The sequence below is a fragment of the Cucumis melo genome, chromosome 7 (genome assembly GCF_025177605.1).
Source record: "Cucumis melo cultivar AY chromosome 7, USDA_Cmelo_AY_1.0, whole genome shotgun sequence".
NCBI lineage: Eukaryota > Viridiplantae > Streptophyta > Magnoliopsida > Cucurbitales > Cucurbitaceae > Cucumis > Cucumis melo.
Window position 1 is genome coordinate 3,745,464 of NC_066863.1, and position 13,879 is coordinate 3,759,342.

Genomic DNA, 13,879 nt, shown 5'->3' on the forward strand with positions numbered 1-13,879 from the left:
AGAAAGATAATATTTAAATTCGAAAACTTCTCTATACAATTTAGAAAAAAGACACCACAAATCATTCATACAATTATAGTAAAAGTATTCTTTTAAAAATTATTTATAACTTATCTAATGAGGAAGAAGAATGTTAATATATAAAATAAAAGTAAAAAATTATAGAGAATAAATTTTGTTAAAGTTAGAAGATTAATTGTAAATGTGATCGATATATAAGACAAAAACCATAATTTAAAATGGTTAAATACCAGATTTCATGAAGGCAATCTGAAGATAAAAGCTGTCGTTTACCAAAATTTACAATCTCCTAACTTAATTCTAAAATGATTTGGTTTTGTTTTGTAACTAAAAAAAAAAAAAAAGTTAATAAAACAGCTAAACCTCTCCGTAATCACTTCATAATAGAACCCCCCCGCGTTTGGAAAATCAATCCCTCGTTGCCATTCCACTCACACCTCCGAGCCATTTTCATGGCTCAATTCCTCGCCGTATTTCTTTTCTTCTCTCTCGTCTACGCCGCTGCTCGGCTGCCGGCTGACGAAGGTACGTCCACGAAGCTAGCGGTTGAATTTAATTAATATTAATCAGGTTAGAATTATTTTTTATGAATATTTTTGTTTCTTTTTATTTAATTTGATCAGTTGAGGCGTTGAGGGAGATCGGAAAAACGTTAGGGAAGGCGAATTGGAGTTTCAAGACGGATCCCTGCGGCGGTGAGAACGGCGGTTGGATAACAACTTCTATGGAATTGGGGTTTGTTAATAATCTCACATGTGACTGCAGTTTCCAGAATCACAAAGTTTGTCACGTCACTAAAATGTACGTTCTCTCTTTCTTCTTAAACTAACTTCCCTTTAGTTTTAATACCTTTAATTTTACACTTTTAAAAGTAGTTTTGTTTTCATTACAAAATTCATTAGCATATATGTATATAAAAAGAGGTTATTTTGTTGTTTTCAAGTTCTAAGTTTGATTTATAACTTCTTTTTCTTTTAAATGTATGAGTTGATTTGTGGAGTAAGGCATATTTTTATGTTTTGCTTTAAAGAAAAAAAAATTTTAAAATATACTTTTAAATTTTAAATTATAAAAATTAGATCCATTTTTTTACAAAGAATTCTTATAATTATAATTATAATTATAATAGAAAGTTTGATGGTATAATTGCTTTTATTTGTAAATAATAATAATAATAAAAAAAAAAAAGAAAAGAAAGATTTGGAATGTGTGAGAGTTAAAAAGACCAGCTAATTCCTAAGTTAGTTAGGTAAAGCAAGAGTTATTACAACTCATAGAGGTAAGGTTGAATCTATTTATCAATCTAAAACGGACTTTTATATATATATATAAGATATAAATTTGATGTCAAAACTAACTTTTCCAAAATAAAACCAATTACCTAGAGAAAAATAGAAAAAAGAAACCAACAACTAAATTTGGCTGTTTAAAAACAAATGCAAATTGATTAGTAATAAAAAAATCATTTTGATAAATGTGATGGAAATATTTATAAATATAATAATATTTTAAAATCTATCGACGATAAATACTGATTGTCTATTAATATTTATGGTTGGTATAATTTGAAATTTTGTTATTTTTTTTAACTATTTTAATTATTTTACTATATTTGAAAATAAAACTTTTATAATTTATAGAACCTATATTTAAGATATAAAAAAAAAAAGATAAAAAAAGAAAAGTTAAATACTCCGTTTGGCAATCTTTCATTTTTTTTGTTTTTAGAATTGTGTTTTTAACTTTTTTTTTATTAGAAAAATCACATAGATAACTAATTTTGGTTTTTTTTTCCTAAAAACAAAAAATATATTTTAAAAAAGTTTTTTCATTTTTAATTTTCCTTCGTAATTTTAAAGATAAACTTATTGTTTAGAAAACGAAAAAGGGCGTGAATTACTAAATACATCTATTTTTAAATAATTAATTTTAAAATAGAAAATAGAAAATAAATGAGTTACCAAACAAATCATTTTTTTTTAATTTTATTTTTCTTTCACAATTTTGGAAAACATGTTTTCGTTAAAAGTAACGTATCCATTTTATTTTGGTTGTGTCTATTAAAAATCCCGAATTAATTCATGAACTCTAAATATATATAATTAAATTAATTTAAACAACTCACAATTCTCTTAAATAATTTTTTTTCCTTGGATAACTGGTAAGATAAATGAACCATTTTTTTAAAATGAACTTTTACGAGGTTATAAATTGATTCCAAAAGAATTTTAATTATTAAAAATTTTAACGACAAAATACAACCAAATTTATCAAATATAACAAAATTTTATTAATGATAGAATTATGTGTATTGGTCCGTGATAAATCTAAAGTTTACTATATTTATAAATATTTTGGTTCATTTTACTATATTTGACGACATCAAAATGTATTTAAAGCAATTTGATCTATTTTATTTTATATTTGAAACTTTTTTTCAATAAAACGTAACAAAAATCGCTTTGCAAAAAATTATATTAAATATGAAATGATCCTAGCAACTTAGCATGTACTATAAATCTAACAATTACTCATAATTTTTTTTTTAATTTTAATCTAGCGAAAAATATAACCTCTAAATGTAAATCAACATGTAGAAACAATAAATTAAAGTCTATTTTTTTTTTTGACAATATATATATATATATATATATATATATATATATATATATATTAAATCTTCTATTGTTTGTTGTAATTATTGTTATTATTATTATTTCATGTAAGGAACATATATAAAATATGTCTATAGTTCAAAATAACAAACTTTCTTCTTTGCTTGCAAAATATTTGACTATTATTAATTAATATGGGAAAATTTTCAATCTTTTTATATTCTTTTCTCTATTTGTTTCGAAGGTATTGTATTATCATTTTTGTTGCTACTTAGCTTTTAACAAATAATTTTATTTGTGATTTTAAATAGAACTAAATCATTAAAAATATTAGAAAATAATTAAGTGAATTATAAAAATCTAGAATTTAAATTAGTACACTATTTGTCTCATGGTATTGTAGACGTCTAAGGTCACAGAACCTTCCGGGTACTCTGCCACCACAAATAGCGAAGCTGCCTTACTTGGAAGAACTGTAAGTAATTAACTTACTTTTTTGTTGCTTAATTAATTCATTGATTATTATTGAAATTTCCCATTATCATAATCAATCACTCGTTGATTCTCTCTGTTAATCCAGTGATCTTGCCCGTAACTATCTCAGTGGATCAATTCCTCCAGAATGGGGTCTCACAAAGCTTGTCAACCTGTATTTTCTATCCTAACTCTCTATAGTATCTTCAAAAACTGATTTATATGGCTTATTATGACTAATGCTTATGTGTAATTTTGCAGTTCCGTTCTTGGAAATCAATTGACGGGTCCAATTCCTAAAGAGATTGGAAACATCAGCACTCTTAAAGAGTTGTAAGTTCTGGGTACCTTATTGTTTATGTGCTGTTTGTATGAATAGTAACATTACGTAAAATATTAGAAAATATGTAACCTTGTATGAGAAAATCTAAGCCCAACAACTTGACTTGTATCCTTAAAAATTTTTTATTTACTCTAGTGTTTCCTAGGATAGAATAGAGTACCTTTTTTATGGAAGCAACATCTTATTCACAAGATCCAAAAAACTACATTTTGTGGAAATAAATTGAACTTGAAAAAACTCAGAAGGGATAAATGTTTTTCACAAGAAATTTGTGCTTTCTGAAAAAAGTAATAGTCTTTGGATAGCCATGCCTCTTCTACAGGTTGGTTAATTGCGAAAAAAAATATATTCATTTATAAAACAATCCAACTCTACGACAATAGTCACATACCATTTATTCCTACATATTTTATTTTGGGTTTTATTGAGTATAGTATGTCAGAAATTTCCCCAAGACTAATGCTACTACTGGTTTTTGTTGCTTAGGGTCCTTGAAGTTAATCAGTTTTCTGGAAGTCTACCTCAAGAACTTGGAAACTTGAAGAACTTAAAAAGATTGTAAGACCCTTCAACTCTTCATAGTTGAGTTTTGTTTTTTCCTTTCAAGTAATTGTTTTAAGTTCTCTAGTTATAATGATTTGGGGATTCAAGAGAGCTTTCTGCGGGTCATTCCTTTACCATTGTTTGTTGTACTTTAGACTTGTTTCCTCAAACAAATTTACTGGGGAGCTCCCATCATCACTGGGAAAGATAACCACAATGACGGATTTGTAAGTTTTTGAAATTTGTTAAATTTATTTTTTGAGAAAGGGAATGAATGATTAAATACATAAAACTAACCCTCTCTTTGCAATGATGCAGTCGAATTAGTGATAATCACTTCACAGGATCAATACCTAACTTCATTCGGAATTGGCCAAAGCTTCAAAAACTGTGAGAAATTTTCTCTAATCTAGCTACTCGTAGTTTTAACTTACATGGTTGCTAGTCTGTTTTCTCTCACTTAACTAATTTCATTGTGACAGAGCTATTCAGGCAAGTGGGCTGAGTGGACCAATTCCTCCTGAAATTGGACGTTTGACATTATTAGATGATCTGTTAGTTTGCTTCATATTCCTTGTAGTCTTGTAAGTCAAAGTATTGTGGATTGCAATTTATTCGTATTTGAGTTGCAAAATGCAGGAGAATCAGTGACTTGAATGGAGGTTCATCGCCATTTCCACCGGTTAATATTTTAGAAAACTTGAAAACCCTGTAAGTTAATCCTTCCGTGAAAAATTGAGATGTCCTTGTATTTAATTCAGCTATCAATTAATTTCTTGTTATATATAGGATATTGAGGAGTTGCAATATAATTGGGATGCTGCCTCCCAGGCTTAATGGATTGGAAAACACGAAAACCATGTCAGTATAGTTTTACTCTCTACTTCTATGCAATACCATGATTAATCCAACTTTATTTATTTACACCCCATTTGGTAACTATTTGATTTTTGAAAATTAAACCTACAAACATCCCGAAAACCTCAATTTCTTTAATTGTTATCTACATTTTACCCATGTTCTAAAATACCAGGCCAAACTTTGAAAACTAAAAAAATATAGTTACTAAATGTTGCTATTGTTTTTGGAATTCGGGTAAGAATTCAATTCTTGTATGTAAGAAACATGCAAACCATCGTAAGAGAATGTGAAAAAATAGACTTAGTTTTCTAAAACCGAAAACACAAAACAAAATGGTTACCAAACGGAACTTTAGTTATTATGTACTTTTCTTTGACAATACTATGTTATTATTTTGCTCTTCTGCAGAGACTTCAGCTTCAACAAACTTACTGGACCAATACCTCCCGGCTTTGAAGCTTTGAAAAAAGTGGATAGAATGTAAGTAATGCATGATCATAAACTTTAACTTGGGGGATAAGTGTAGTAGTCGCTTTACATATCTTGGGAGGATAAGTCAATCTCTCTCTCTTGGAGAAAATCAGTTGCTGAAACTCATTTATTTTCATAAAGAGTTGTGTAGAAAAGTAACTTGACAATTATATGTATTTTAACCCTCTAATTAACTGTATCACTATGAATAGTGGCATGGATTTGAACTCAAAAACTCTTGAAAAGGGTGGCTTTATTATGCCTTTCGGTGATGAAATATATATGCATCATTTCTCTTGTTGGGGATTCGTTCTAGAGTTTATATTTATCTAAATGAAATGCGAAAGTATAGTCTGCTTATTTTAGAAATTTCAAAAAGTTGAGTTGTTCATTGAACTAATATCTTGTTTTTAACCTCCTCTAGCTTATATTAAGACCAAGTATTTTTCAATTATTTTTGATATTTTCTTTTATACTATGATCTCACATGTTTGATTGTGACTTTAACCTGGATTGTCTGGCATCATATTCATGATAATATCATTATTGTCTTTTTTTTTGGGGGGGTGGGGAGGGGTTAAAAACGACAATATCCTTATTGTACTGATAATCTGATATTTTCTTGTTTAGCTTTTTAACTGGAAACATGCTAAGTGGATCTGTGCCTCGTTGGATGCTTGAGGAGGGAGAAAACATGTAAGTTTATTTTCCAATTCTATGTTTTGTTTAAATAACTTGGTATGGAGGTGCTAAAATTGAAAATGAGCTGAGATTTCAAAATAAAGAACAATATTCAGAGAGAGAGAACAATTTAATGTCTTTTGCACCAGTCTTTAGGTAAAAAAAGGCCTCTTTCTTGCTTTACAGAAAAATCTCATTGTTGTTTTTTCTTACAGTGATCTCTCTTATAACAAATTTACCCAGACAGATTTTCAGGCCACTGGATGTGAAGCAAGAAGCGTGTGAGTCTGCTTCTATTATGGTACAATGTTTTTATATCTAATAATGAGAAATAGCTTATCCAATCTTGTTTGTTCCATGCAGAAACCTGTTCGCGAGCTCTGCACAAGACATTAGTCCGTAAGTTTTTCTCTAATCAAGGAGTTGACTTGTTTGAATTGTCTAATATTCTAATGAGCTTCTTATTGTTTTAGCAGTGGAACAGTTTCATGCTTAGCGGGCTCTTGTGATAAAAGTGAGTTGGAATGTTGTTTCCATAGCTACTTGAGTCTAATGCGGTCATTTACCAATATGGTTTTGTTCTTGCAGCTTGGTACTCTCTCCATATCAATTGCGGTGGGAAGGAAAATTTAATAAACGGAACAGTCAGGTATGATGGAGACACAAACACAGGCAAATCATCATTGTTTTTTCAAGGTGGAGCTAATTGGGGATTTAGCAACACTGGTAGTTTTATGGACGATGATCGCTCAACTGATGACTTTATTTCATCAAGTTCACCTGAACTCCCAATGAAAGGTCTTGAATTGTACACGAGTGCACGGATTTCTCCAATCTCTCTTAGTTATTATGCATATTGCATGGGTAATGGAAAATACTCATTAAGCCTCCATTTTGCTGAGATAGAATTCGGTATTGGCAGAACATACAAAAGCCTTGGCAGACGCATATTTGATATCTACGTTCAGGTAAGTACATAACAAAAAATAATCTGGTATACTTTTACCCCACTTCTTGATCTATTTGTATATTTCTATATTAGTACCTTGGAAGTTCTTTGATTTAGCTCCAATAATTGCAGAGACAGCTGGTGTTGAAGGATTTTAATATTGCAGAGGAAGCAGGTGGTGTTGGCAAACCTCTTATAAAGAAATTTCCTGTTTCTATTACTAATGGTACTGTAGAGATCCGCTTCTTTTGGGCTGGGAAGGGGACAAATTCAATCCCTTCAAGAGGAACTTATGGTCCTCTAATTTCAGCCATTTCTCTTGAACCTGGTTGGTAGACCCTATATTTTGATGACACGTTTTGGTTATATTATGTAGTCTGAAACCTTATTTAAACGAATGGTTCAATATAATTGTTGTTTTTCTCTTCACCCCAAGCAGACTTTAATCCACCAACAGAAGGTGGAAGTGCCATATCTGCTGGTGTAGTGGTTGGAATTGTGGCTGCTGTGGTCTTTTTTATCATCTTGCTTCTTGGAGTTTTGTGGTGGAGAGGCAGCCGAAGAAAGAAAAGCACACTTGAACAAGGTCATTAATCTCAAACCATGCATGGGTTGTGAGATTCTTGTTCTTATAAATTTAACATAGCTTTACCATTCTCTCTAACTTTTTTAACCTGTATTTGCAAAGTTTTGGACATTAATGATTTCATTTAGGCCACGTTTTAATTGCTTTTCTATGTGTTTATTATAAATTTAGAAAAATAAGTTTACTATTACCTCAGTTGGAAATTTTGTGCATACGAGGTAACAAGAGGAATTATGGAGAACTAATTCTTCTTAATGTAAATAATGCTTTATTTTGCAGAGTTAAAGGACCTCGATCTAGGAACAGGATCATTTTCATTAAGACAAATTAAAGCTTCTACTAACAATTTTGATGTTGCCAATAAGATCGGGGAAGGTGGTTTTGGTCCTGTTTATAAGGTGTTATATACTGTCGTTTGGATCTCAATTTTTCATCTCTTCTTTCATACTTTTGGGGTGAAGATCTGTCTTTGGAATTGCAGGGCGTTCTTAACGATGGCAGTGTAATTGCAGTGAAGCAACTTTCTTCAAAGTCAAAGCAAGGAAATCGTGAATTTTTGAATGAGATAGGCATGATATCTGCATTGCAGCACCCTCATCTAGTGAAGCTTTATGGATGTTGTATTGAAGGAGATCAACTTTTGCTAATCTACGAGTATCTGGAAAATAATAGCCTTGCTCGTGCCTTATACGGTAAATATGTTTCCTTATTACCTTCAACTGCTATTGATCTTCAATATTTGTTTTAATATATTGGTGACGACTTCAATGGATGTAATGAGCATCTTTGCAAAATTGGTATACTACAGGACCTGAGGAATATCAACTAAAATTGGATTGGCCAACAAGGCAGAAGATTTGTGTTGGTATTGCTAAAGGTTTAGCATATCTTCATGACGAGTCAAGACTAAAGATCGTTCACCGAGATATCAAAGCTACCAATGTTCTTCTCGATAAAAATCTAAACCCTAAGATTTCCGACTTTGGTTTGGCCCGGCTGGATGACGAAGGAAACACACACATCAGCACACGGGTTGCTGGAACCTAGTGAGTAACATGGCGGCATTTTCTTTCATATGCTTTTACAAAATTGAGAAATGACGAGGAAAAGTTTGAGTTATTACTGGAGGGACTATTTGGACAACCTAAGTGTTGTCACATAAAATCTCTGGAGGATGTATCTTCTCTAAATTTAATTTATTTGACGAAGTTATGATCCAAATATTCACACCACTACACAATTATTTTGCAGTGGATATATGGCTCCAGAATACGCAATGCGAGGCTACTTAACTGATAAAGCAGATGTTTACAGCTTTGGCGTGGTGGCATTAGAAATTGTGGGTGGTAGAAGCAACACAAGTTTTGGAACCAAGGAAGATTGCTTATACCTTCTTGACTATGTGAGTTAGCTCCATCTCTTACTCATGCATAACTATTGAGTTCCACAATACTTTTATTACACCAAAAGTTTCCAAGGAAAGATATGATCCTATTTTTATAACCATGGAATGTGAGTTTGTCCTTGGCAACTCAATTACATTCCAGTCCTTAATCTGCCATGTGAAAAACACTTTCCATAAATTCATAGAGTGAGCTGATTGTTTCATCTTTTTACTAGTAAATGAAACCTGTTATGAGTGGTAGTGGTAGAAAACTGAAGGCAATTGCATTCTCTATTCTCAGGCTAATCTTTTAAAAGTAAGAGGGAATTTACTAGACCTTGTCGATCCACGGTTAGGCTCTAATTTCGACAAGGCAGAGGCAATGACGATGATCAATATCGCTCTCCAATGCACGGACATCAGTGCTGCAGATAGACCATCAATGTCAACAGTAGTTGGGATGTTGGAAGGGAAAATTGTTGTGGAGGAGTTGGTTTCAGATCTCAATGTCTCAAAGCAAGATGTGAATGCAATGTGGAGCCAGATTTACCGCAAGAAAGGGAAGACGATGAGCGAGACGCAAAGTATGATGACATGTGAGAGCGAGAGCGAGAGCGAGACACAAAGTATGTTGATGGATGGACCATGGACTGATTCTTCAATTGCTGACAGTGATAGCCATCCCCATCATGGTTGATTCTAAAATATACTTGGAGAATAGGATACAGTGATTGTCATCCCCATCAATTACTTTATGATGTATGCTGTTAGCTGTTACACATTCTTTTATTCTTTATTATTTTTCAGTTAATATTGACACGGAATCTTTCTTTTAAAGATTGGATAAGGTTAAACAATATAATTTGTTTAACTTTGTAAGTCACAACGTATAGAGTCAAACGACTACTCTCTCTTTCAAGTTATTGTATATTTGATTTCTTACAACTTATTTGAGTTGAAGAAAAATATTGCATCAATATATTGAAGGTCTAAGGTCCAATTTTGATAAAATTGGGTACATATTGATCTTTTCCTCGATTAAATTTGGATAACAACCGTGATAAATTTAGCTTTTTGAAAAAAGTGGTATGAACGAAAATTTTAAAGTAATTATAAATTAATCCTCTTTTTTAACTTTGAGTTTTGTCTTTTTGACATATGGACTTTTAAATAATCGATAAGTTTAGTTTCTAAAAACTTTTGAAAATTTTAAAGTTGCAGAATGTGCTAGACAAAAAATTGAACTTCAAGTTTATATTTAATAGCTCAATTAAATTCATCAGCAACCAAAAAAAAAAAAAAAGTACTTTTTAATTAGGAATCCATATAAGATTTTTGAAAGATAATGCATTGATTAAACATAAATCTTAAATGGAAGTAAATTAAATATATAATTTAATGAATAATTGCAAATACAACTGATTAGATTTAAAATAATTAAGTATATAACAACATTTTTAAATACTTACAAATATAACAAAATCGACAAAGTCTCTTCTATCATTGATAGATTATGTTGTAAATATTGGTCTTAATTGAACCTAAATAATAAACACCGCTAAGTACATTAACCTTTATAACATTATTTAAGTGCTTTTAAAAATTTTAGAATAATGTGTTTAGACATCAACAATAAACTAGATGATATAAGACAACCACGTCAAAGGTAAGAGATGGAGAAGTTAAAAGACATCTACTCTTTCAAAGCAAGTAAACTCGCTAAGAGTTGTAATGTCAAAAGGTGTGACTTAAAAGAAAACATCTCTAACTTCCCAATCCCTCACCTTAGTGTTCTCAATCTAACAAGACACCTCAAAAAGGTGTATGGTTACATTATTTAGAAGATTAACCACTTCCGAGTAGTTTGTTTTCATCGTGATTTTTTTATGATTAGATTTTTTTTTATTATTATTATCTTACCAAATATCATACGTTTCAATCTTATAATTTTTTTGTTTCAAATAATTCACCCTAAAATCAAAGGAATAATATTAAAGACATTAGTGGATACAAAAACATAATTTTAACGCATTATTGTTGACCATTCCATGGGAAAATTTTCATAGTACTGTCATTTTATACAAATTTCAAAGCATCATTTATTAGGCTTAAAAGAAGGTGTTATGATTGGGATACCTTAAATCTACCGTCTATTGTTTTGAACGACAAGTACAGAGCCTGTTTTATCTAGGGGTATAAATAGGTTGGATTGAGTTGAGGGACATTTCCAACCCAACCCATATTTTCGGGTTGGTTGGGTTGACAACCTGAGTAACGCGAATTATACTCCCAATTCAACCCAACGCTTAAAATATTGGTCGGATTGAGTTGACTTGTTGGGTTGTATTATTTACTCTTTTTTTCATTCCTAATATTTATACGATTTAAAATTGTTGTACATCAATAAATACTCACATCAAAAAATTCAAACATTTATAAATTCAAAGTTTCAAACATTCATAAAAATTCAACATTCCAAACATTATCCATAAATATTAAATAAATAATAAAATATCTATAATCTAGTATAAATATTATTAATTCGGGTTGGGTTGGGTTAATCGGAATTTTTCAACCCCAACCCGAAAAAAAACCAAAATTTTCAACCCAACCCAACCCAACTCACATTTTAAACTAACCCAACCCATATTCTGGGTAGTCTAGGTTGACGAGTTATTTGGGTTATTCATACACCCCTAGTTTTTATCTAAATTATTTATACGTATTTGTCATCTTTATATTATTTATGATTTTAACTCTAATAAATATAGAGAAGAGTGCTATATAGAAAACTTTCTAATCTTAAAGATGTCTATATTATGTATCTTAAATAATTCTCTCCAATAAAATTTTATTCTTCTATCCCTAAGGAAGTAGCTAACATTTCGATAGTTAATCACATAAATACCTATGTCGATTTTCTATTACTTTACTGTTTTTTGTTTCCTTTGTTGGGTGATTATTCGATAAAAAATATTTATTTATTTTTTAAATAATCTTGATTTCACTTAAGAGAACACATGTAAAAGATGAATATAAGAAGATTCTCTCAAATTTATTGCGTACCACGTCAACATCTTTAAAAAATAGAGCTATGCTTTCTAACATTAACGTAAGGTTTGATAAATATTACCATATATGTAATTATGTAAGTTTTGAAGGTCAAACTTGACTCGATTTTTAACTCTTATATAAGTTTGAGGGCACAATTTTTAAAATAAAGAGTTTAAGGGTATAATTGCAAACCTTAAAGCAAGAGGATGCTTAAACACACCTCCTCAGCCCCTAAATACTATACTTAAAAATAAATCTCTCTATAATCCAATCAAAAAATTCAAAGATAAAAAGATGCAAAAATAGTACTACTTGAGCATGCTTTGAGTTTTATTTTTTATAGAAAAAACGTTGTTGGGGGGTAAGCTCCTCTCCTAAGATTATGGTGGGAAAATTTGACTACTTTTTTCTCCAATACAATGTGAAGGAGCCCTTAATTTAAAGGTGCACTTACTCACCTTTCATCCTTTAACTTTGAAAGATCAAATGTGCTGGCAAAGTGGATGAAAGTTTTTCTTTTTCTTTTTTAAAAGCCAGTGATTGTCTAATAAAAGAAAGAGAGAAATATATATACTTTTATACCAAAAAAAAAAAAAAAAAAAACGAGAATTATTGAATGAAAAAATTCAAATCAAATATATGGTAGTAATGGCACAACCTTGGTGTCATCTAAACATATTTAATGACATGTTTTCTAAAATGTCGTTAAATAGTCTTTCTTGATAGGGACTTCAATGAAGCAAAAATTGTGTCATTGAAACTCTTTATGATGCAAATTTTGCGTCATTAAGATTCAAATTTCTAACAGTGGATCATCGTATAAGTAGATTATTTAAAATTCAAAAAATTGCACCAGATACCATTTATATATGAACTCAACTTGCATGCGACACAAAACAACCTCTTAGTGTTAAGATTGATGTTTTCGTCGATTAAATTAGAATTAAAACAAGGGTGAGTTTGAGATAACTTTTTGAAAGAAGTGCTTTGAATCGAAAAAGCTATTATAAAAGCATAATTGACTTAAATAAGTGGTTAAATTACAAATTGAATCTTTAAATAACTTTGAGGCTTGTGTCTCATAGTATATAAAAACTTTCAAATTCGTAAATTTAGTTCTCAAACTTTTAAAAATTTTAGAATTCACAAATCTGTTAGACAAACATCAAAAAGCTTAACATTGGATTTGACAAAAAGTTCAAAATTATATTTCATATATAGGATAATTATATAAAAAAATGAATTTTTAATGATATATTAAATATAAAATTGACAGCCTAGAGAATTATAATAATTAATATACTTTTAAAAGTACATGAACTTAAATAAACACAAATCATAAGTTTTACTAGGGGTCAGCAGTAGGCAGTCGGGGTCGGTTTTTCGATCAAACCGTCTCCGAACCGACCACAAGTCGGTACATATGTTGCAAAACCGACATCAGCCTCTGCTTCCAACAATACCAGTTGATTCGACAGTCGACAGGTCGGTTTTGGTTTTTTTCTCTCTTTCTTCTTTCTTTTTTCCTTTCTATGTTTCTTACTTTCTTTTCTTTTCCTCCCTATCTTTTTTCTTTTTCTTTTTATTTTTTCCTTTGTTTAATTTTCTGAAATATAAAATATACAGATTCAATTTCTTTTTTTCTTTGACCTTTGAATTTTCTTTTCCAAATATTATAGATTGTGGTTTATGGCTGGAGCAAAATTTTCTTTGATAGACTATTTTAAAAATTAAGAATTGCATTATTTTATTTTATTTCTCCTTTTAAACTTAAACTTATAATTATATAATATATTATACATATTATTTTTTTAAAAAATACATGGGTCGGTTCAAACTGACCGACCGACCTCATTGTTCAAACCGACCGATCGACAGTTCGGTTTTTGAGTTTCTA

General features: G+C 30.3%; 1 protein-coding gene across 3 annotated transcripts; it reads left to right on the forward strand.

Annotated features, from left to right (window-relative positions):
* Positions 1 to 352: 352 nt before the first annotated feature.
* Positions 353 to 9,948, forward strand: LOC103501834 (probable leucine-rich repeat receptor-like serine/threonine-protein kinase At3g14840). 3 transcript variants are annotated; one of them, XM_051088158.1, is made up of 25 exons: positions 353 to 546; positions 645 to 822; positions 3,040 to 3,111; positions 3,217 to 3,285; positions 3,372 to 3,443; positions 3,940 to 4,011; positions 4,152 to 4,223; positions 4,315 to 4,386; positions 4,479 to 4,550; positions 4,636 to 4,707; positions 4,786 to 4,857; positions 5,266 to 5,337; positions 5,959 to 6,024; positions 6,225 to 6,290; positions 6,373 to 6,408; positions 6,483 to 6,523; positions 6,598 to 6,807; positions 6,916 to 6,977; positions 7,091 to 7,286; positions 7,398 to 7,544; positions 7,824 to 7,942; positions 8,026 to 8,236; positions 8,353 to 8,590; positions 8,796 to 8,946; positions 9,230 to 9,948. In XM_051088158.1, exons 1-25 carry the CDS (start codon positions 474 to 476, stop codon positions 9,623 to 9,625), a joined length of 2,907 nt encoding a protein of 968 aa, XP_050944115.1. In that variant the 5' UTR covers positions 353 to 473; the 3' UTR covers positions 9,626 to 9,948. The 3 variants fall into 3 exon arrangements, with proteins under 3 accessions (XP_050944115.1, XP_050944114.1, XP_016903080.2); XM_051088157.1 differs by having other exon boundaries at positions 354 to 546; positions 6,598 to 6,977; XM_017047591.2 differs by having other exon boundaries at positions 355 to 546; positions 6,486 to 6,523; positions 6,598 to 6,977.
* Positions 9,949 to 13,879: the final 3,931 nt, after the last annotated feature.